General features: G+C 33.7%; 6 protein-coding genes and 1 long non-coding RNA gene across 9 annotated transcripts; 4 read left to right on the top strand and 3 right to left on the bottom strand.

Moving 5' to 3' along the window:
• Positions 1–1,405: 1,405 nt before the first annotated feature.
• Positions 1,406–2,163, top strand: AT4G30450 (glycine-rich protein). The gene has a single exon (NM_119191.4). The coding sequence runs from the start codon at positions 1,584–1,586 to the stop codon at positions 1,905–1,907; it is 324 nt and encodes a 107-aa protein (NP_194774.1). The 5' UTR covers positions 1,406–1,583; the 3' UTR covers positions 1,908–2,163.
• Positions 2,164–4,606: 2,443 nt separating this feature from the next.
• Positions 4,607–6,501, top strand: GAE1 (UDP-D-glucuronate 4-epimerase 1). Its single transcript, NM_119190.4, has one exon. It carries the CDS (start codon positions 4,925–4,927, stop codon positions 6,212–6,214), a length of 1,290 nt encoding a protein of 429 aa, NP_194773.1. The 5' UTR covers positions 4,607–4,924; the 3' UTR covers positions 6,215–6,501.
• Positions 6,502–7,858: 1,357 nt separating this feature from the next.
• TET9 (tetraspanin9) lies at positions 7,859–9,407 on the top strand. Its single transcript, NM_119189.1, has 2 exons — positions 7,859–8,424; positions 8,850–9,407. The coding sequence occupies exons 1-2, from the start codon at positions 7,918–7,920 to the stop codon at positions 9,159–9,161; spliced, it is 819 nt and encodes a 272-aa protein (NP_194772.1). The 5' UTR covers positions 7,859–7,917; the 3' UTR covers positions 9,162–9,407.
• Positions 7,873–8,341, bottom strand: AT4G08285. The gene has a single exon (NR_142195.1). It is a non-coding gene; the product is annotated as an other RNA (long non-coding RNA).
• On the bottom strand, positions 9,276–11,285 carry UMAMIT34 (nodulin MtN21 /EamA-like transporter family protein; the record flags this gene model as incomplete). Of its 2 annotated transcripts, none has more annotated exons than NM_001342009.1 (7): positions 9,276–9,504; positions 9,585–9,736; positions 9,828–9,986; positions 10,084–10,324; positions 10,415–10,531; positions 10,618–10,692; positions 10,973–11,285. In NM_001342009.1, the coding sequence occupies 7 exons, from the start codon at positions 11,149–11,151 to the stop codon at positions 9,276–9,278; spliced, it is 1,152 nt and encodes a 383-aa protein (NP_001328376.1). The 2 variants fall into 2 exon arrangements, with proteins under 2 accessions (NP_001328376.1, NP_194771.1); NM_119188.1 differs by having other exon boundaries at positions 10,973–11,121.
• A 4,637-nt stretch (positions 11,286–15,922) lies between these two features.
• AT4G30410 (sequence-specific DNA binding transcription factor) lies at positions 15,923–17,206 on the top strand. Of its 2 annotated transcripts, NM_119187.4 has the most exons (2): positions 15,923–16,130; positions 16,331–17,206. In NM_119187.4, exon 2 carries the CDS (start codon positions 16,339–16,341, stop codon positions 16,879–16,881), a length of 543 nt encoding a protein of 180 aa, NP_194770.1. In that variant the 5' UTR covers positions 15,923–16,130; positions 16,331–16,338; the 3' UTR covers positions 16,882–17,206. The 2 variants fall into 2 exon arrangements, with proteins under 2 accessions (NP_194770.1, NP_974640.1); NM_202911.2 differs by having other exon boundaries at positions 15,923–17,206.
• Positions 17,207–19,485: 2,279 nt separating this feature from the next.
• Positions 19,486–21,427, bottom strand: AT4G30400 (RING/U-box superfamily protein). The gene has a single exon (NM_119186.3). The coding sequence runs from the start codon at positions 21,120–21,122 to the stop codon at positions 19,704–19,706; it is 1,419 nt and encodes a 472-aa protein (NP_567846.1). The 5' UTR covers positions 21,123–21,427; the 3' UTR covers positions 19,486–19,703.
• Positions 21,428–24,765: the final 3,338 nt, after the last annotated feature.

Raw genomic sequence — 24,765 nt, 5'->3', positions numbered from 1 at the left:
AATTCATAGTGGAACCATAGATTAGTGACCTGTACGAGTGATTGGTTTCAGCGTGCAGAATCCACTACCTCGCTTCCACTCAATTTAGTGGACCGTCGACTCTGGTGGGTTTGGTAGCAGCAGAAGATAATGCACACATTACCTGAATCCACATTTTTAAAATATGCACTTGCCAGTTCTATTATCCTGAAAGTTTCGTTAGAATAAAACGCAAGCGAAATAATAATCCTATCAAGCATTTTAGATAATCACTCATTCACTCTATGACTTGTCATTGCTGATTTGCGGTTTGATGCAAAACTGTGGAATATAATGATTTAAAGAAATTTATAATGCGAAAACCTTTTCATCGTCGTGGTAGAAGTGAAACCTCAATTCTTTTTACAAACGCTTTTTTTTTACCTCACCGGTGGTTTAAGAAAACCTTGCGAAATAACATGGATTAAGCTAAGATTTGTTCTTACCTAATTTGTAATTTATCACATTCACACCCCGGATTACAATTTCATTTTGCATATTAATATTGCCAATCAAAACATACATTTAACTAGACTAGAAATGTGTTTAATTAAGTATTCGTAGTTCTCTTATCTAAGGTAGTATGCGTAAACTATAGGGTGAATTTAATATATATGCTCAGAAGAATGAAAAATAAAGAATCTGACCATGAAGTTTTGTTATTTAGTTCTCTTTCATCTGATTCACACTAATGCCAAATATACCCTTCGTCACATATACACGTTAACAAGAAAAATATCAAGATAAAACAATTTATATGCAACAATAAAAAATGAGTTTCGGCGGTAACAAGTTTAGGTAGTTAATTATTTGATTAGTATGATAAACATGTCTTTAAAATATAGTAGCAAGGTGAAAGCACTATTCATCTTACGTCGAAAACATGTTTCTCGTGTTAAATCTTGTATTATATAATATGTATTATATAATAACATATTTATTTATTTTGGTAATTTAATTATTATTGTTAATTTATACATTAACAATTTAGTTATCACCCTAACATGTCTTTTAAAGTGGTAAATTGTATGCTACTTATAGATAACTATTATACATAACGAATTATTATTTTTTATATCATGTTAACATTCAGTAACTAATAAATTAACAATTATCTATTCTTATAACATATTAATTTATGGATTAGCTTATTTATTTATCATGCTAATTTGTTTATCACCGGTAATTTATGAGTTATTATATACGTTAAACTTCTTCTTCTTTTTTTCTTCTCTTTCATTTTCAACTCTTTTTCTCTTACAAGGGTAAAAATGTAAAAACATCACTCTCTATCTTACCTATCTAATTAAGAAAAAAACATGCATATATACTTAATTATTCACTCTTCAATGCATATCCATTATAATTTCTCTAAACTATAATAAAACGAAATATGATAAATGTACGTAGGTTAAATTAATTATGGTGATATACACGTAGCGGCTCACACAATCCCAAAGCTTCTATAAATACACGAACATGTTATTCATTTTTGTACCTAATCAAGTTACACTATAAACTCAAACACATCTATCGGCAAGTCTTAACACACGAAGATTTCCAAAATGGCTAAGGCCGAAGGTCTTTTTCTTCTTGGTTTAGTAGTTATTTCAAGTTTAGTTATGTTAACCGAGAGCCGACTCGCAAGAAAAGACTTGGGGATTGACCTAGGTGGGATTGGAATCGGTTTGGGCGTTGGATTGGGGATTGGTCTTGGCGGCGGGTCGGGCTCCGGTGCTGGTGCAGGTTCTGGATCAGGTTCAGGTTCCAGATCATCATCTAGCTCCAGCTCATCATCAAGTTCGAGTTCTAGTGGTTCGGGTGGTTCAGCTGGTTCATCTGCCGGTTCATTTGCTGGCTCTAGAGCTGGATCAGGATCTGGTAACTAAATTATAATAATTACTTTTCGACTTAAAGTGTGAAACAATAAGTATGTTTTATGTTTTTGGTTCGTCGTAGTTAATATCGTATGTACGGAATGGAATGAATAATTTGTTACCGTAAGTTATGTTTTGTTTGAGCGAGTGTGTGTACCTAGCTTACTCTCTCTATTCAAGTCTTTCACCAAAAGTAGAATCTCTTTAGATTTGGAACAGAACATGTTTGATTAATCGTAAATTATTGGTAATTCGAATTTGAGATTAATCTTCAAAAAAAGAAAACAAGTTTCCAAATTTTTTAATAAGTTAATCAACCCATATGACCCACAGGTTATAGTTACCGGATGAATATGGGACCAGATTTTGATATCAAATATTATTCTCCACATTGAATATAACGTTATATCAATCGAGTTAGTGCATCTAATGATGATAGTATGTATTGTAATAGAAACTTCAATCTTTTTAACGATTGTGTTTGTATACGACACGTTTACAAAACAAAGTTAACATGTTCTTTGTAATCCCCAAGTAAATAAATAGAAACGTCTGGATAGTTTATGAATATGTTCAATATAGATGAACCAAACCGAAAACATCAAAGTTTTGATATGAAATTTAGTTAAAATTTGATTTCTTTTATTTTTATTATGTATCCTCACCATTAACAAGCGTCCACTTGAAGAAGAAAACTAAACCGGGAAACTATTGATTACCAACAAAATTATAAAATACAACAAATAAAATAATAACTTTCTTACAACACAATCCAACATACTCGAAGGCTTACACCAACCTCAGTGTAATTTGGCCTCTCTAGGTATGTCGCAAAACCTAACCCAATGATAAAAGCGTTAAACTATCCTAGTTTTTTTTTTCTCTTTTCTTAATTATTGCTGTTATAATTTCAAAATTACGTATAATATTGAAGCAATGCATTATGACTTAAGCAGGATAGCTTCAAGACAAAGTTTCAAACAATGGTTAAATAGTGCTATGTATAAGTAGCTCGACGGATCTTAATTGCTTACTCCATTATTTTTAGAAAAATATAATTTGTAAATCAAACAGGATCTTGCAAATCTTTTCTTGCCTGAATCAAATTTTAGTTTAGAAACAAAGAATCTTCTTTAACAATTAAAAAGAATCTTCCCCATATATATAAAGAATCTTCCCGAATAAACAAAAAATAATAAAGGAAGAAATACGAAATAGCCAAAGTCAACGTTTCAGGTAAAGAGTAAATCCGAAATACCAAATAACGAATTCTTATAAAATAATTCATACAATAACAAAATATATAGAATTATAAAAGAAAAACAATCATATCACACAAAATTTATAAGATTATCTGTGCATACACACACAAAAAAAAAGATGTCAAACACTTACTTTTATTTATCAACAATAAATAAATAACGATAATCAGTTCTAAAAGGAAAAAAAATGGTGAATGTATGAAAAATAAAGTAAATAGCAATGCACCGCCCAAAATTACTGGGTAATGCCGGTAGATACAAAATCTGGAAAAGACTGTAATCCGATACTTCCGGTTCCCGGTGAGAGATGGCCCATCCCTTGTCTTTAATGGTGAAACCGTGACTTGGGGAAGCGGTAATTAGAGAAACGTGGAAACGGCACCCAGTTTTTTTTGTATCAACATGTCATTCTCTAATCGCTTTCGCAAAACAGCCAATGGTGATTGCTGTGGTCTGCACGTCCTCCCACACATTATCCTGTTTCAATATCTGCAATTTTCTTTTTATAATTTTTTTTATTATTACACTGATTAATTAAAATAAATACTAAAGAGATCTTTTTATATTTGAGTAATAAAATTTTAAATTTATTTTGACCAAAGTGAAAACTAATATCAAAATTTAGTACACGTCTTTCTGCTGAGTGCTGAACTTGACCCAATGCGGGCCAGTCAGCAAAATATCACTAGTAAAATTTAGTAAAATACTTTTATCACTATAATTGAGTGGTAAATTACTTTACTAAATTAGTTCACATTAATTACTTTTGCTATCTGAAATTCGAAGCCACACTGCTGCTCTAAATGCATACACCATTACATATCACAAGAATTACAACTTCTTGATAAAAGTTTTTAAATGCCACCGATTATAAAAGTTTTTTTTTATAATAAATGTGAATGTGGATTGAAGATAAATTACCTTTTTATCCACGGACCAAGCCTTGCGATCCGGACTTTGTTCTATTAGAGCAGCATCCTAAAAAACAAACCTCACCCGGCGATGACCTAGGCATGTGGTAGTCTTTATCAAGTTTAGACAAAATTAGTTGCAAGTTGGTCGCACGTTCTTGTTTACAATTTTTTAATTAAATTTGATTAGAGATTACATGTGTTAATTGTTGAATGAGTTATGAGTCTTTTTTTAGACGCTTTCTTTCACACATTATGTATGATTTCAATTTGTATAGAAATGCAAAATATTTCAACTCATAACAAACAATACATAATCGAAACTCAAGTGAATTCTTTCAAACTTCATTAGTCTTCATATCTCATACTTCAACATTCTAGCTTTCTAAGCTTTAACATGGAGAAGAAAAAAAAGACGCCATAAAATTAACTATGTTTTTTAAAACTCCTTAAATTGCGGTAAATTGGTGAAAAAAGATTGCGGTAGATTTAGCATTTATCCAGTTTTTCAATACATAATTAGTAGATTCTTTTTTTTACTTTCTCTAAACAAATAATTAGGATTGTTTTTTTTTGTCAACAAATATTAATTTTGTTATAAAAGCAAAAAAAAAATGACAATCTGGCAATCAAATTAACGCGTCTCCTTGTCCCCTAACCCCACCTGTATATATACTTCTCCGTCTCTTCCTCTTCTCCTTAGCAGATGCTTTTGGGAAAAAAAATATATACCAAAATAAAAGATCTGCATCTGTCTTCTTCTTCTTCTTCATTTCCTCTAAATTTAATTACCCATTTTTTCCGATAAATTTTTGTTGAGGAAGAATTTTTGTTGTAAAGAGAGTTTAATTAAATTATGCCTTCAATAGAAGATGAGCTGTTTCCGTCAACGCCGGGTAAATTCAAAATTGACCGGTCAAACCGTCAGCTCCACCGTTGTTTCGCTTCTACGAGCACCATGTTTCTTTGGGCTCTCTTCCTCATCGCTCTCACCGCTTCTTACTTGAGTTTCCAAAGCTTCGTCGATTCCGGTAGCCGTTATCTAACCGCTTCTTGGGGCGGCATCCAGTGGGAGAAACAGGTTCGTACCTCCGCTCAGATCCATCGCTCCGGCGGTATCTCCGTCCTTGTTACCGGCGCTACCGGATTCGTCGGTAGCCACGTGTCACTTGCCTTGAGGAAACGCGGCGATGGTGTTGTTGGACTTGATAATTTCAACAATTACTACGATCCGTCGTTGAAACGTGCTCGTAGATCTCTGTTGTCGTCGAGAGGGATCTTCGTCGTTGAAGGAGATCTAAACGACGCGAAGCTGTTAGCAAAGCTTTTCGATGTGGTTGCTTTCACTCACGTGATGCATCTCGCTGCTCAAGCTGGTGTTAGATACGCTTTGGAGAATCCTCAATCGTATGTTCATAGCAACATCGCCGGACTTGTGAATCTTCTCGAGATTTGCAAAGCGGCGAATCCTCAGCCGGCGATAGTTTGGGCTTCATCGAGCTCCGTTTATGGACTCAACGAGAAAGTTCCATTCTCTGAATCTGACCGGACGGATCAACCGGCGAGTCTCTACGCCGCAACGAAAAAAGCCGGCGAAGAAATCACCCACACTTATAACCATATTTACGGTCTTGCCATTACCGGTTTAAGATTCTTCACGGTTTACGGACCATGGGGTAGACCGGATATGGCTTACTTCTCCTTCACCAGAAACATCCTACAAGGTAAACCGATCACAATCTACCGGGGCAAAAACCGGGTCGATTTAGCCCGGGATTTCACATACATCGACGATATAGTGAAAGGATGTTTAGGATCTCTGGATTCATCGGGTAAAAGTACCGGGTCGGGTGGTAAAAAACGTGGAGCAGCACCGTACCGGATATTTAACCTGGGAAACACATCTCCGGTTACAGTACCGATTCTGGTGGATATATTGGAGAAGCATTTAAAGGTGAAAGCGAAGAGGAACTTCGTGGAGATGCCAGGAAACGGCGACGTACCGTTCACACATGCCAATATTAGCTCAGCCCGAAATGAATTCGGGTATAAACCGACAACCGATTTGGAAACCGGGTTGAAGAAGTTCGTTAGATGGTATCTTTCTTATTACGGATACAATACTAAAGCCAAGCTTGTACATTAACCGTGACTATTATTATTATTTTTAATGAAATTATTTTTTTCTTTCTCCCATACATTTTATATGATTCGTTTCTTTTAGGATTATTATAAAATCTAAATGATTCGTTTCTCTTAAGACAAGCAAAAACCGAAAAAAGGACAGCCTATTATACCGCGTTAATTTAAAGTTAATCGTGATTGTGTTAATCTTGAAATGTATTTGAACATTTTTGTTTTCTTAATACAGAATTGATTGATGTAAGGCAGCAAATATTTTCCTACCAAAATAATTTGTTAGGGATCTTTTAGAAAAAGAAATAAAATAAAAAAAAGGGAATAAGGACAGCTGGGAAGAGTGGGACAGCAGAGAAAGTGGTGGTGTACGGTAACCGTTGGATCCGATGAGGAATTTAATAAAGGTAGTCGTAATCTTACGGTCCAGCTGTGAAGTACTCATGCCACGTTATCTTCTCCACCGACAGTACATTGTTACTATAGCAGCTATAGTATAGCCTATTCAATCATTTGTATTTTAATGGTAAGCAAAGAGGAAACTATGTAGAAGTTTCTTATCTTATAGTTTCTCAAGTCTTTTAGTTTTGGTTCCATAATCCTTTTTTTAGTATGTGAAGGTGAAGGTGAGTTTAGTATGTGATTTTTAGTATGATTTGGTTGATAACGTTTTCACTCGACTAATTATATACTTCAGAAGGATAGTAATAGAATACCAAAATAATTAAATGATTGGTTAGTGCCTTAGTGGAGACTTTTTAACCGATTCTAATAGACTAATGATGTAGCTAAGCATTTATTTGGGATCATCACTGTTTGAAAACGTGAAATGTGATAAAAGTTATGAAACGATTAAAATATAAAATAACCGTACAAAACATTATGTACCGTTTTTTTCTCTGTTCTTTTGGCGATTTGGTTTAGTTCGTTACACTCTAAATGTTATTGCAGATATATATATAATGATGCATTTGCATCTGAGGAACATATAATTCCGGTTAACACTTCCAAATCTTATATCCGTCTAGGTAGGGATTTTATAAATCATTTGTGTCATCATGCGTTATGCTTGTCGGCTTTGACCATAACGCAGAGATATAGAACTAGCTTTTACTTAACTTTTAGATTTATTATTTGATCTAGAGTTAAGTGGAGATATATAGTGTTTTTGTTAGATTATTGGTGGATGTGAGAGTTTGTCTTTAGTTTCAAGTTGAGAATATAAGGCAAGAGGAGACTCTGAGGCAATCAGAGGTTTTGATTGGCAAAATATCCAAAAGGCCCAAACCAAGTCGAAGCCCATCTCGTACAAAAAAAGAAAGAGATCTGTAAGAAAAAATATTCTTTGATATTCTTACAAAAATAAGTGTAAAACTTTTATTAGTCAAAATCTTCAATCTTTAAAAACTCTCATCACTCCTACGAAAGCGCGTGAGAGTTATGAGACATTCCTTAATAGCATTACTCACAAGTCACAAGTTCAAAACGTCTGACTGAAACAGAAACAAGCCTTTGTTGAAGTCTTGAAGAAGAGACATTAGTACTCGTCGTATAGCCATAAAAGGTAATATACGAAATTTCTTCGCTAATCTCTTCACCTTCCTCTACGCGTTTCACTTTCACTTTATAAATCCAAATCTCCCTTCGAAAACATAATCACACAAATCCCTTTTTTGGTTTCTCCAAATCTTCAAATCTTCTTCAATCATCACCATGGTACGTTTTAGTAACAGTCTTGTAGGAATACTCAACTTCTTCGTCTTCCTTCTCTCGGTTCCCATACTCTCAACCGGAATCTGGCTCAGCCTTAAAGCCACGACGCAATGCGAGAGATTCCTCGACAAACCCATGATCGCTCTCGGTGTTTTCCTCATGATAATCGCAATCGCTGGAGTCGTTGGATCTTGTTGCAGAGTGACGTGGCTTCTCTGGTCCTATCTCTTTGTGATGTTCTTCTTAATCCTCATCGTCCTCTGTTTCACCATCTTTGCCTTCGTTGTCACTAGTAAAGGCTCCGGCGAAACTATCCAAGGAAAAGCTTATAAGGAGTATAGGCTCGAGGCTTACTCTGATTGGTTGCAGAGGCGTGTGAACAACGCTAAGCATTGGAACAGCATTAGAAGCTGTCTTTATGAGAGCAAGTTCTGTTATAACTTGGAGTTAGTCACTGCTAATCACACTGTTTCTGATTTCTACAAAGAAGATCTCACTGCTTTTGAGGTAACCAATTTTGAAACTCTTTCTAGGTTATTTGATTTAGAGAAATTGAGAAATGTCATTTTTTAAAGGGTTTTTAGTCTGATTCTTTTCGTCTGCATCATGAATTTCTACACAAGTTTTGATTTTTGTGTTCTGAAATTTTGAAGCATGTGCTTTTGATCCGTGGAGTAATACCAATTTCAAAGCTTTCGATTTCACTCACAAGGCTTTATTGTTCCCTAGTTATATGTCATGTGATTGCTTGTTTTACAAACTTGAGGTAACAGTTCTGAGTAATTTTGAACCAATATGATTAGACTTGTGTAAGCTCAGTTTCAGAATCTGATCGATATATCAAAAAAGTTACTTCCTTCTAAAGGTTTTAGTCTTGACCTTTTTCATTATTCTAATTCTCTGATTGAATCTTGATGGTTTATTTTATACAGTCTGGTTGCTGCAAGCCCTCTAATGACTGTGACTTCACCTACATAACTTCAACAACTTGGAATAAAACATCAGGAACACATAAAAACTCAGATTGCCAACTTTGGGACAACGAAAAGCATAAGCTTTGCTACAATTGCAAAGCCTGCAAGGCCGGTTTTCTCGACAACCTCAAGGCCGCATGGAAAAGAGTTGCTATTGTCAACATCATTTTCCTTGTACTCCTCGTTGTCGTCTACGCTATGGGATGTTGCGCTTTCCGAAACAACAAAGAAGATAGATATGGCCGTTCCAATGGTTTCAACAATTCTTGATTTGCGCCGGTTCAAGCTAGACTTTGATTTTTCATTAATACATCATATTACATTTATGATTAGAACAAAACAGCTTTCAAAATTTAAGAAACAGTAGAATGGAAGAATATTGAATTAGTATAGTTGTTGATGTGTTTGGATTTCTTCTGTTGATTTGTGTTTGGACAACAGAGGATTCTTCAGATCTTTATTACAGATTGTTGTGTTTGAAGAATCTTCTATATGAATCTTCACTTCTGACTTCTGATCATTGTCTCTCTGATCTTGATTCATCATGACATCTTTTGCTTTACCCCAGAGCACAGTGTAAAGTCCCAATATCACGCCCAATCCTCCGATTAAACTATTTCAATAGATCAAAAAGATTAAGTTTATGGATTGTAGTTTATCTCAAGTTTTTCTATCAAGTATATATTTCGTTACCTTCCAGTGTAAATCTCTTCATGGAAGAACAAAGCAGCCAAGATTGTGACAATGACTGTACAAAGAGGATTAAACAGTGCAGAAAACACAGGACCTCTCTTTGCAATAGCCCAAGCTTGGACCGTAAAAGAAAGTGCTGACGCCCCAATTCCCTAACAAATGCATTAGTGTTTACGTTAATTTTTGGATTAATCAACATCCAAAGAAAGACAAAAAAAACAGAGGAATGTTGTATGTGCGTACTGCATAGAGACATGTGGCAAACTCGGAGTAGGAATGGAGAATCCAAGCGTTTGGGTCTTTCTCAAGGAAGAAAGTGACGACTGCACATTGTATTGTTCCGAATAAACACATCCATGCTGATAAAGAGAGGTTATCTGGATAGTAGGCAGAGATTGGAACCTAGGGTTTTGTTGAAACAAAACTCACATTTCTTGTAAGACAAGAAACATAACAACAACAAAAAGTTTAGACTTTTGATTTATTTAATGAAGTTTACCTGAAGTATAAGCCAAAAGGACCAACAAAGAGTGCTAGAAAACAAGAACAAACAGCCAATCAACCACGTGTTCTGGTCTTTAAGATGTCCTAATACCGATTTAGCGATCGGTAAAGCGGATTCTGAGTTGAGAATCTTTGGTCCACGAAGAAGAGTCATGGAGATCGCTCCTGCTACACATAGGATCGTCCCTGCGATCTTTGCTAAGCCTCTTATATCTCGGAGATTCAGTTTCTCGTATCTAAAGATCAGAATAAATTAGTATTTAGTAAGTAAGTAGCACATAAATCTTGTTTTCACAATTTCCATATAAATGTGTATATGCATATACCCGGCGAGAAATGAGATGAGGAAGGTGATTGCAGGGATGATGTTACCCACTGCACTTCCCATTGATGATGAAGTTAAGTAAAGACCTTCAAGATATAGATTTTGATTGATTGTAATGCTGCAAACAAATAATGAGAATAAGTAAAATGGTCCAAGATTCATCTAATTGGAGTTCTTAAGAAATTAAATTTAATATACACTTACCCTATAAGCGAGACCAAGAATATTAAAGAAAAGCTCTTTAGATCCAAAGAAGATATAGCTATCTTTGATTTTCTCCTACAATCCCAACAAAAAAAATCCATCGGCCAGCAAAAATTAACTATTTTAGTATGTCACATAGAAAGTTAGAAAAAAACTTATAAATAATATATACTATACGAGATGTGAACCAATTCACTCATTTCCACTTTTTGGATTAGAAGAAAACCAATGAAACTTAAAAAAATTGCATATTCGGATATGGAGAAAGGTGATTCTGAAGCAAATAAAACTCTTAACAAATTGTAAATTCACATTTCCATTTGGGAGATAGGGATGGGTTAATGGGTTTAATTACCTGGATAAGTAAAGAAATGGGAAGATGAAAATGGTGGCAAAGGCTTGCCTATAGAGGATAAAAACCCGAGGGCTTAATCCATGAACCAAAGTAGCTCTTGCAAAGAGAGTCACTCCTGCATAACATAGTTGAATCATCGTCATCGCCATTACCGGCTTGTACTCCTCTATCTTCCCCATGATCTTCTATCTTTCTTTCTCCTCGTAAATCTTACTTTGCGTTCTCTTTAGATCTTAAGCTATGTATAGTAGTGTATATACTGTTAGGACGATCTTGTTAATTATATAACTATTAATCCTCATGATAATAGTTAATTATATATGCTTAATGAATAATGTTTTATTCGGTTGGCGAATACGTACTTCTTTGTCTTATGGTGGTTTTAAATATTCATTTGGTTTTTGGTCGAAGTTAGATGTACTCACATCGTATCATCATCTCTTGTTGTTGGAGTGAACAAATCCTTTACGGAAGACTAAACTATATTTGTGTTAAATTATGTTCAAAATCAAATTACGCTCCAACGATTGTATCGAGGTTACAACAATAAATTTACAAACGGGTTTTTAGAGGGAATGTCTGAAATCGGTGGTTAGAGTGAATTGGCAAAACGAAAAGAGAATGCAAGAGAAAAAGAACTAGGATTTTGAAGTAGACGGCATTTCTCTCTCTACGGATAATGACTTGTGGCCCGGATCTTGACAAGAGTCGAGTTTACCTAACTACATCAATCTATGAGGATTTGTATCAATATCGGCTAGCTCTCCAATTTCATAGATCCATTATAAAAAAAAACTAATTGTCAAAAGATTACCTCTCACTATAATGATCTAACCACAGTAACGCAACGAATGTGCATACGTAATGATAAAGTTCACAAAACACGTTTGCAAGCGTTTGATAGCATAAGCCATAAGCGGTAGTGCTTGAAACTTGAAAGTAAATGAACAAAATGGATCGTATATATATATAAGAAAATAAAAATCAAATATGCATCGTTAACCATAAAATTACAAATGCTTAGTTTAATTATTGAGTTTAAGGTTAGAAAAGAAAAAATCGTTATGCCTTACGTTACTACATATATACTATTGAAAACTTTTGAAACATTATAAAAACTTGTTATATGGTTGATTTCATATACCTACTACAATCGCTATTGTCGACAAATATAGCATTTATAAACTATGGTGGCTAAATCAATCAGTTTGTTTTAATACCACTAACAATTTGTTAATCAAAATCAGATGTGGCTACTTGAAACTGTCTACGCCATTCAAGAAAACTACAGCTTCTTTCTGTTAATGTAAATTTGATTAACTACAGCTTCTTTTTGTTAATGTTCGAGGTTAAAATCAAAATTTTGGATCTTAGTACAAGAAATCTGATAATCTTAAACATGACAGCTCTTTCCACACTTGGTCTTAGTACAGACAAGTGAGTCCATGAGTTAGCACTAATTTCTTGTTTTAAATTAATTGTATATTTGTTTGATCAATTTATATTAGTTGTAGTGCAGGTATTTATTTAATATTATCGATCTAATAAGAATATCTGCTACTACAGATCTAGAAGATGAACTAAAATAACACTCTAATGCAATCGTAATGCTTCACCCCAAATGGCCGTTCAATTAATATATTTCTCAACCTTCGTTTTTTGTTAAATTTGGTGAAAACAATTATCAACGACACTAATATCATTGTATAATTTTCAATTAACACACTTCCTCTTTGTCAAAATAGACGATATTTAGCTAGAACTTCATCGTTTCACATTGATCATTTCTTGGTGCAGAGAGGGAGTCTTAAACAACATTATGAGAGATGTTAATTAGAGTCTTCTTTTCTAGCTCCTGATTTCAAATGCAGAAAACCAAAAGGGAAAAATCAGCCATGTGTTTGAATTCAAAGAGGACAATGAGGATGCCTTGGACAGATCTGGCTGAATCATCAGAAAATATGAAGAAGTAATGAGTAAAACAATGATGGGTAAAACTTTGATTATTCACAATTGGCACCCTATCAAAACATCTGCTTCCTCTAAAGTAACTATGAATAGCTCCATTAAGGAACTTAATTAGAGCATATATATAATGACAGTCCAAAATAAAGTCTCCCTCTTGTAGTATTAAATGTCTTAGCTATATGAACTTAACGAAAGAAACTTCCCATGTGAAAACACCCACTCCTCCAACGTCACTAATTAATTAGCAACTAGCACAATTATTAATCACAATTCATTTTTCTCTCTCCATGTTATGCACTAATGAATCTTGTTTTAGCATGTTTCACATTGATTGTTCGGGTTGTTACCATTTTAAATAATGATATGTTTCAATTCACAATTTCATATAGATGACTTATGTACGCAACTATGCATTTTCATATTTTATTCTTAAAAAAGTATCGGTTCGTAGTAAAGTCTGAATTAAGTTTTTTACTTTTGTCCTTGGAAGAGTACGGAAGAAGACACTAATCTACCCTTGATTTAAGGAGACAAACATATCATTAAAAGGAGATTATGTTTATTGATTTTAGATTATACCCTAAACATTATCCAATTAAAATAAAAACAGTTACTTTAATTGACTTTTAGGCTGTATCGGTCGTAGACTCGTAGATAGCAGTAGATACCATGAAACTGAAGCTAATCCACTCACCATTCCGTCGGTTCTTCTACCTTTTTAACTTCAAATTATTTCACATGGCCTACACATAGACTATAGTATACATTTATCTAAGACCATGCGTTATATGATTATGATAAGAATGGAGCTCGTAAATAGTATATCAGATAAAGTTGAATGAAAAAAATAGTTGATCGGTAAAATAATATTATACTTGATTAATTGAAACATATATTGAGGATAAGCTAGAGTTACCATTTCCTATAACTATTCTACTTAGATTAGTACTCTTCGTATGAATCATATGTTACATTTTATATACACTTTGATAAAACTATTTGTTTTACATATAATTCTGTTTTGCATCAATGGACTCTCACTATTGCATCTTGTGAACTCGTCTGTTTTATTCCCCATGATGAGTGATGAAACCATCAGCCACGCCACCAATGATCTCAAACATTATTTTTATATTATAGTTACATCTGTCAACACTCAACAGTAACATCAATGTATTGTTCTGCAATGTCATCTCACATATCTTTTGCAAATTCAAAAAGTACGAGATATCTCTCTGTAGATCAAGACCATTTGGTGTTCTTTGATTCAAGACACTAGAAACAATTTGATTGTACTATAAATCCTCAATTTTTGGAAGTTTATCAACTGTTAGGACAATCGACCTGTCAGTAAATCTGAATTTCTTATATGATAGTAAATGATTTTAAAACATATCACAGCCGTCAATCAGAGAGACTGTGAGAGTCACCGTTGAAAATCACTCTTTGGTGAGTGAAAAAATGTAAAAGTAAAAGAACCAATGGGTAAGGGTCCCTCCACGTGTGCACATGCGCTTCGGTGGACGCGTGCATGCAAGAGTGTTGCCACATTAACGACGTCGTAGAATGTGATTAAGGGCACAAAACATTTTAATCAAAGAAAATTTGACTGATGGTGACGACAATGAGATGGTGGGCGTGTAGAGTTCGGAGAATGATTGTTGAGATTCCCGTAAATTACGGAGGTCCATTGGAAAACAAATCCCCGCACCAGAAGATCCATGTTCGATGTATTTTGTTGGAGAAAAAAAGCTAATTTTAATATCAAAAATATTTCTCTTTCGATAGTTGTATATATTTATCGAACATCAACTTTTATATTCATGTACATCTATCAATATCATTTTTTCGTTTTCTGAATTAAATTGACCAATATAAATGAATTATTATTGTTTCTTTTTCCTTTTTATCAACAATTATTATTGTTTCTTTTTTTCTTTTTCAAAACCAGGCTTTCCCAAAGTTTGCGGATCGCCACGTTTTAACCACTAACACCATATTGATGTTATTTGTTGTATGTGTATAAAAAAAGTTATGGCACAGTTAATGTGTTGACCATGCTTTTCATATTTGATACCTAGTTGTGAATGTATCACTGTGAAGCATCAAAAAGAAGATGAAATAATGCACCGTATAACCAAGGTGTGCACTGTGCAATGCAATGCATCATAAATTTCTCAAATTCTGTTTTTTGTATGTAAATTATTGACGTATAATGGTAAATATGATTAATAGATTCACTCATTGTTCGACAATAATCAAACTGAATATTGCTCGATAATAACTGAACATATTACATTAACAAATTACGCACTCACAATCGTCAGAACCAGCCATTATTCTCAGCTATACATTCTATATCATTTGTTATCTTTTTATAACCTTAGGTGATTTAGGTGATCCAGGTCACGGTAAGTATATATAGATTATAAACTTTTATGGAAGACTGATGACTCAATCTACAACATTGGAGAACCACAACTTTTTAATCTATACTTTACGTTCTTTAACATTTAAATTTCAAAACTGAGATGGACTTTTTTAGTTATTATATATGTTCTAACTAAGTAATGACACCAATTCAAAGATAATCTAGATTATTTAGCGTGCTTATATAGGCCTTTATTTGCTTGGCGACAGCGCTGACTGATAAGGTTGTCAGATAGAGAATTACATGTTAAATCAAATATGTGAACATACATTACATACATATATATACGAGTGATGAGATCATTATATATCACGGATTCACGGAGTGTGAAAAAAAAAACCAAATGAAGCTACGCAGTTGACAGAAAACAAACGAAAGATACACAAAAAATGTTTTTTTTTTCATAAAATCCTCATAATTGCAAAACTTAAAACATCAAAACGTATATATATCATCACAAATTTTCGGCGGAAACAAATAATAATGGACAAAAGTTTCCTAAATTATAGGGTAATACAAAAGGGTACGTGGGCCATTCGTAGCATGTGCATGCATGTGCTTCTCCTATCTCCTATTGCCCCCACCATTTTCCCTCTCCTTTTGAAACAATTAAAATGGACCCTTTCCTTCTCCTTTCTCTCTCCCTTACCTCTCTGTCTCTTTCCCTCTCTCTCGTCGAATTCACGAATTCGTGAGGTGACCGCAGATTTGTTCTTAGCAATCTTTGACGACACTAGAAGTAAACAAATTCTTAAAAAGGTATGTGTTCATGTCTCTTCTGGTTATAATAAGGAACCCTAAACGGGGAAAAAATCCAGTTTGGTTATGATTTGATGTATATTAGTATATTACATACATGTATCCCTTTGATGTATAAAGACATCATGGTTTATTACTTAGGATTAACTTACTTTTTCTTGAAAAATGACTCATAATTGAGTATATTTCTACTTGATTAGGATTTAGGATGCAGCCTACGAGCTCAATGAATGAAGAATTCCTAAAGAAATGGCAAATGGGTCTTCAAATATTCCGTCCTTCGATAGACAACACGAGCGTCCACGAGAGAAAAAAAGCAATAAAGCTCTCTGCAGACGTTGCAATGGCGTCTCTAAGAAAAGGAACAACTTGTTGGAGCCGAGCCCTAATCGAGAAAACCGCCACCGAGGACAATTTCCTCGTACGTCAGATGCTTTCCGGCATCAAAGCGGAAACGTTAATCAACAAGAAGTTGCCTAAGAAGACTGTGTGTCATAGGAAGATCGTGAGGCGAAGCAAGAAGATCTTGAGGAGGAAATCGAAATCAGCGAGCGAAGAGGCTGCAGCAAAAGCTAAGAGACTCGTCAAGAGACGGACTCAAGGATTAAGAAACGTTGTACCTGGTGGTGAGTTGATGAGCAATGACGTCTTGTTGCTTCAAGAAACGTTAGATTACATTGTGTCGCTTCAAACGCAAGTAAATGTTATGAGAAGTATTGTTGATGCTGCCGAGGCCGAAATTGAGAGATAAATGATAAAAAAAAATCTTGTTTTATTTTTTTATCTGCGGAGATTAGTTGCGAAAGCATGATGTCGATCGGATCTTGTTGTTGGTCATTAGAACCGTATGTTATTCGGACAATGCAATTGTCATACGAGGATGGAGAGATATTATAGTAAGCCATTTTGTACATAAGGAAATTTATACAATGCTTATAGAAAGTTTCTGCTACGTGATGGTGGTTTTTATTGGAACATTTCTTGGCAAATTTTTATTTTTTTTGAATTTAATTTAGTTAATGTGAGTGAATTTTAAGATATTTTTAACGCTTCGATTGCTTTTCTTGGCATGTTTTTATTTGAGAGAAAAAAATAGACAAATGTTATTTTATATTATAGATATCTGGTTCAGTTTTATTACAACTCACTCGTATTGGATAGCTCATTTGACATGTCAACCCAAAACAAATGATATATACTAGCTCATGTGAGTTTTTTTTCTGTTTTTTTTTTTCAGATTTTCAATGTTAATTAGCTCATATGAGTTGTCCAATATATATTTGACTCTTTGCTTATGTTTTTTTTTGGGTTAAAGACTTGGTTTGAAAGGATAGTACTAGTCTACTAGAACAAAACAACCAATAAGACAGCACGTGTAAAAATCAGTCTTTTTCGTATATACTCCATGTTTCATCAATCAGCATCATTTAGTATTCAGCTAAGGAAGAAGACGCTTAATGGCAACGAGGAAAAAAAAAACGTACATATTCACGTTCATTTTTTTCCTAGCTAAATTAATTAACACCGTTCAAAGATATATTATTTTGTCTCATGAAAGCTATGCCTCCCACCGATGGTATTTATCCATTTATATGTGCATCTATGTACATATGATTAATGATTCTCACTTCTCAGTTAGATCTGCATTCATTTTTGTTTGAACAAATTCTTATTAAAAAAAAAATCTTATTTGCCACGTACTTTATATGTTAGATCATGTAACAAAGGGGTATTTTCGATTTTTTCTGTATGTGGTCTAAACTGCAAGTTCTATTGACAACAACCCCAATGGTTTTTCTGTAACAGCTAACTTGCCAACATTTTCTTTGGAGATTATTAGAAGGAAAAAAACGAAAAAAAAATACCAATATAATATTACACATTTTGAGAAACTTGTTTATGTTCTGTTAGGCCCAGCCCAGTTTGTTATTAATTGGACTCGTAAATGGTTTGTTTAATAACAGTTGGACTCTTGTTAACCAGTCAAATGTCCACACAAACTAAAGGGAAAGAACTCAAGAAGTGAATGAAAGAGAGACAACACGGCGTTGCCCTTTATTTTATCTTAAAACGACATGTAGTCTTCCCTTATTAATGTCTTGACTCTTGAGAAATTGTGAGTTTGACTTATGTGACTTTATTTTTGGCTGTAGAATTGTCGAGGAGCAAGGAAATTATTAAGTAGAAGCGACTTATAATTTTAAAGGTTAGTCAAACATTAGGATTTAGGAGAAAGTTGTCTCAAACTATTTGTGGAACTTAACCCTTTTTCAAAAAAAATCATTTGGGGAACTATCTAAGAATTTTAAAGTCAAACAGAAATTGAATGTTATAGCTTACAAGAAATCATGTCATATTCTCATACATATTAAAGGAGTGTTACAAAAAAGGTTTATTTTCATTTTAAAATCCAAACTCTTATGCAATAATGCAAATGCACCATTTATACATAGAAATAAACGGCTTTGAGTATACGATAATTCTAGCATATGGTCCAAGCTAGAATCAAGAATCACTTTCACAAAAAAATTGTATACCACTATAACCGATAGAGACACCCTATGTGGTAAAAATTTCGTATTATCTTTTAGTGTATATTTTCTTTGATTTTTGACCTATTCCTATAGGGATGAATAAACTTTTGGTCGCAAAATTGGGATGAATTAACTTTGCACATAAACCAATGTTATTAACGTTATAAAATTACATGTAAGTTGTCACGCAATAAAGACTAAGTGACTAGTGGGCATGTAATCCAACTGCTTCCATGCCCGTTATTAATTCACCCATTAATGCAAAACTTTAGCCATTCAACATTTAAATACATACATACATGTATACAACATATCGCACAAGAATCAAGATGTCACTCTTTTGTCGTAAGAAGAATTGCCTCAATTCAATGCAACTGTCTTACCACCACACCTACTTCTTATCTAATGCTCCAGAAAACAGAAATTAAGGAAAAAAAACATATAAACAAAGATTCATAGAATAATGGTTTGTATCTCAACTGCAAATTATATGATTCATTATCTTATTGTTAAAAAGAAAATTCATATTAGACACAACAAATTGTATGACTAACAGTTCCGCTAAACATATGTAGTATTGATAGCCAACTTTAGTCTGAACTTTAACCTAACAACATCAAGTTCAGGATTTTAATTTATCTGAAGAAATTTGCGATAACTACTCACCGGTTAAGCATTTTTACGGTTTCTTCAACAATCTTTAGCTTTCACATGACCAAACAAGAATCATGCGGTTTTGAATCTTTGACAATTTTATTCCTTGAACTTACTTATTCATGATATTTAATTGAGTCGTTTTCTTGTTAGATGGAAAGCTTCAATCGACAATTTAATTGTTGGGTCTAATATTCAAGAACTGAAAAAGATTTGTCAAAAATAATACAAGACGCACCAAATGTTCTCAATCTATGTCTAAAAATATATGTATCTCAACACCACGTTTCTACAATGATTCATATATCTTTTTGCACTTATGAGGACTAACACAAAGAAACAATTGAACAGAAAACTAAATTTGAAAATGGAAAAATTATAGTAACTAGACATTAGTTGAAGAAGAAGAATGAACAACCTTGTTTTGTCTCCCTGCAAGCCAAAGCATAGTCCTCCTAGCAAAAGATGGTGTTTTAGTCTCCAAAGACTCCGAGTTTTCGCACTTTTGATTATCTTCTTCGCAACCACTTTCGATCATCGCATCGGGATGGTTCCGCTGGTTCGATAACCTGAAAGAGAATGCTCTTCCCGAAGACGAAGAAACCAATGAACTATCCTCTTTTCCTTGAACTTTACTATGCTTCTCCTTCTTCCCCCTTAGCCATATTTTCGATACCGAAAAGCTCTCTCTTTCCACTACATTCTTCTCGGCCGCTTCTTCCACTATCCTCATCGATCCACTCCCACTGAATTTCAATCTCCCTGTTGGATCAAACCCGCATTCGGACATCGCTGTCCTATGACCGGGCAAGCCACGGTTCTTGCTTGATTGTTTCTTGGTTGAAACATGAACCTTAAGAGTCGTTTCTTCATCCATTATATACTCATATGATCCCATTGAGAAACACCTCCTCTCATCTAAACTACTACTATTACCAATGTTGTTGTTGCTACTAGTTCCTTCACCAATATCTATATTCCTAAACTTCCCTAGCTTAACTGAAAAAGGAACAACCTTTCCAACCGAACCACCCAATTCACCATCCAGGTACTGATCTCCGTGACCCGAATCTATCCTGGTTGATCCAAGATCATTGTTTCCGACCAAACCAAGATGAGCACTAGACACATCAATATCATCATTTGCAGCCACACAAGCTGCACTGTCTCTATCTCCTCCAATCTCTCTCGAGCTATGATCACTCGCAGACTCGAGCACAAGGAGGAAAGAAGAACGAGGATCTTGGTGCGAAGAGAGATCAGAGAGGAGACTGGATCTACACAAAGGACAAGTAGAGTGAGATAGAAGCCAAGTATCGATACAATCCATGTGAAAGGCGTGGCTGCATTTAGGTAAGAGCCTGAGCTTATCCTCTGTTTCGAACTCACAAAGACAAACTGCACAATCAAAAGGATAGTTCTTGAGACCGATTATGGATTTGTAATGGAAAACAGGTAACGTGTCGATGAAGGATTGGTCAACTCCAGAATCATGGAGATGAAAAAGCTGTTGAAGCTGGCCTTGAAGAGCAGTGACGTTGTCGAAGTAATCTTCTCTGTCTCTGCTCGATGGTGTGAGGAGGAATCTGACTAAGAGATGAAGGAGACCGGAGATGAAGAAGATGATTGAGAGGATTATGATTATGAGGAGAATACTTGGACTGATTTTGCTGTTTAGATCGAAGTTTGCGCTGGAGCGGAGAGATAACGGTGGTTCTTGTGGAAGTGATGAAGGAGAGAGGAAATTCTGAGTTGTTTTGATTTCTGGGAAAACCCATTTCATATTTTCCCGAGAAAATTTCATGAGTTTGAGAGAGAAAAGGAAAAGGAACAGGAAGACTCAAGCTTTGTTGTTGTTGGTTTCAGACATGGAAGCTCTCAGAACAGAGAGAGAAAGATTGCTCTGTTTTTTTAATTTCAAGATTTGGTATGAAAGAGATAGAGAGAGTGATGAATAAGAGAATTACAGGTTGGACCATTGATGATGACAGAAGAGACATTTTCATTTAAGATTCAACAGTTACACCAACAAGGGTTTGCTTCTTGAATCTGCAGGTTTTACGAAAATTTTAATTTATGTCAAAAATATTAATTGGAAAAATAAATAAATTTAATGGGATTGGATCTGATTAAAAACCTCAAGAGATGCAAAGTCAATCAAAGATTAGTTTAAAGTTTTAAACGAAGAAACAAATCAGATAATTAGCGAAATTAATTAAGTGGTTTTATGTGAATAGTATATTGTGATCTCACCAAATCCTATGCTCCCTCATTTAAATCAACAAGACAAAGAACACCACCACTACTTCACAATCCACAAGATTATAAAATACTAAGTTTATGGATAATATCGTATTTATTGTGCGTATTAAAATTGTATTTTCATAGAATAATAGTTCATCATTTCTCTGCACACACAAATTAAACAGATTAGAAAGATAATGAAAATATCATGAAAAGAACATGGCTCCTAATTTTGAGCGAGACAACCAAATCCCAAACTATTATTTTCATTTCAAGATGTTTTAATTGTATTTAATTTATGCATTCAATTTCTTTTGTCTTTCTTTTTGATATATAAATATTTTATTACATTTTTTCTGCTTTCGTGTTATGGTGTTATTTAATTAGGTAGGGTTCAAATAATACGAGTGGAGCGGGCAGAGAGGAAATTATTATACTAACAATTTCAAATAGAAAATAAATGTAAGTTATGTAGCTGAATGAAGAAATTTCAAATTTTCTGTCATTAAATTTGGAACGAACCATCAACTTCTGTACTTATTTTTATGGTATACGAAAAGAAAGAACCAAATTCAGCCTTTTTTATTTACGTCAGCCAAACGTATTCAGAAGCTACGCATAAATAGTTTTATAGTACATTAGTGTATGTGAAATACAAGATTTTACAAAACAAAGCATTTGGAAATTGAAAGATGTGGAACGGAAACATAGGACAAGAGGACACGAAGGCGAGAAGCAGAGCAAACTCTGTTTATCGAGATTTGGTGGGCACCACTTTATTAAGTCAAACCAGAAGAAAACACTCTTCCTTTTCCTTATTTCCATTATTTTTATTTTATAGGTTACACAAAAACCTATTTTCACTTGTTTACACGAAACTCTCAAAAGCCTGTTACTAATAGAACTTAGAAGTCTAAGCTAGAAATATACTATATTGGCATTATTTTGGGCAGTGGATCAGCTTTTCATTGTGCTGATATAGGAGAGAGATATATATCTATATATATAAGGGACGAAACAAGATTTGGGAATTATGAGAAGGTTCGATTGCCTTTTCTATGACTCGAAGCGAATCTTGTGTTATGCACTTTTGATTAAGTTTATTCTACGGTGAATGAATTTACCGGAAAAAAGGTGTAGGAAAAAGTATATACTCAAAAGTTATACTTGATGCAATCACACATTACATTGATTTCTTTAATTATTGTGTTGTTGATAAAATTTTGGTACGAAGACGTTGACATAAGCCATTTAAATCAAATTATCATTATTCATTTTCCGTCAACTTATGTCAACATGAATCGATTTAATTATTTCAATTTAAGAAAAGCCTTATACACTTTTCGGTATATCACATACGGATAATACCTACATAGTATTGTACTACATACGGTATATCTAGCCGTTATTTGTTGTATCATTATTTTCACGTATTACAAATTCATTAGAATATGCATATTAATTGATAATCTTGGCTTGGCAGAATTGGAATTCGTCTTTATATATATAAAAAACGTACGGTAATTCATATATGATCTCATAATTTAGACAAATCTATAGGGACGTGACTTAATTTTGAATTTCTCAATCCATATATTATTACCCTAAATCTATTTATTCCGTTTTTAATATTTTCTTTGGAGTTTACAAAGATACATATAAATATTAGACATTAAAAGTTTGGTGCTCGATGCTTTGGCTATAGTTAGAAAGTCCACTCACTTTTGTGTCTTTGACGTACATCTCCATAACCTATAATTTTCTACCTAGTCATTTAAATATTTCAAGGTACTTTCATAACTTGAAGGCGGAAAACATGTAAAAAAGGTTACCTTCCAGAAGAAATAATATATACTATTTATTGAAGAAATAACATATTCGCTGTCTATAGATTTTAGTTTTACATGTTATTTTCTTTCGAAATCACCTGCTCCCTTTGACCAATTAAACCGAGTGACTAATATAACAACTATATGAAATGTTGCAGTTACAAATTAGTTTCGTTAAAACAAATTTTGATTAGTTTTGTAGAACATCAAAAAAATGATTGTTTGGAAATATAGATAAGACTTTTTCTAAATAAATTTGGTACTGGGAGTGGCGTTTTTCTAACTAGGCAGGTTTGCAAAATGCAACATGTTTGACTTTAGTTATTTTGCAAGCTTTTCTTCTTTCTCAAATTAAATAGAGAAATAAATTAGAATTCGATGAATACAATCATCCCGTAACGATGCAATTTATCTGTAAAGACAAAATGTTATATTGATTTAAAAGATGTTGGCAAGATAGACCCATGAGCCAAAAGCATAATTGATAAAAAGTTTGATCATAAAACTGGTAGAGTTCTTATACAAGATTAGACAAAAACACAGATTAGTTGGTTTTGAATTATACGTTGATACTCAATGTGAAAATAATGAAAAACATCTTAGGGTTGGGATCAATGGGACAATGAACTTTTAAGTTAGATCTCCCACGATCTTGTAACAACTAATTTGTCAGTACATGTTTTTTTCTTTTTTTCTTAACTAATAATTCCAACCTAAAATTTGAATCTAAGAGATTAGTCAATTGTTTGAAATATTCTCCATTCGACACCTTTTCTCACGAATCATTATTAAAACGTAACAATACAACACATTTAGGAGATATATAAAATGAAAAACTGGACCTTATAAAGAGGAAAAAGAATCCCCCATGTGCATGTGCTATACAGATAACATTTATTGCTTTGCCAATAAATTTCAGACCCTTGCTTAACTGTCCATCTAAATAAAATCTATAAAATATCATTAGAATGGCCTCCTCCTAAGCAAAACCATCCCAAAAACTTAATAGCCTTCAAATGAAGACTGAAATTGTTAGAACTATTAGATACTTAAGAACTACGAATTGTTAAGAACTACTTTGTTAAGAACTACGAATTGTTAGAACTATTAGATACTTAAGACACATATTCACCTAGGCTATGTTATGCCTTAAGAGATTTCCACTAAAAATCACTTAAATAGTCCTAACGACTCATTTAACAGGTTTTATGCACAATTTAAACAACATCGATTTTATTGACAACTGTGTATACTCGTGCTGCAGTGGTACGTAGTCATCTCAAAACTGAAGAAAATCTATAAATATAAACATTCTCTAGTATCTCTGTAGATCAACTCATTTTGGTGCGTTTAGACTGACACAATAGTCTTAAA

The sequence above is a fragment of the Arabidopsis thaliana genome, chromosome 4, assembly GCF_000001735.4.
Source record: "Arabidopsis thaliana chromosome 4, partial sequence".
Taxonomy (NCBI): domain Eukaryota; kingdom Viridiplantae; phylum Streptophyta; class Magnoliopsida; order Brassicales; family Brassicaceae; genus Arabidopsis; species Arabidopsis thaliana.
Note: the sequence above shows the minus strand (reverse complement) of the source record. Positions and strands in the feature narration are given on the sequence as shown.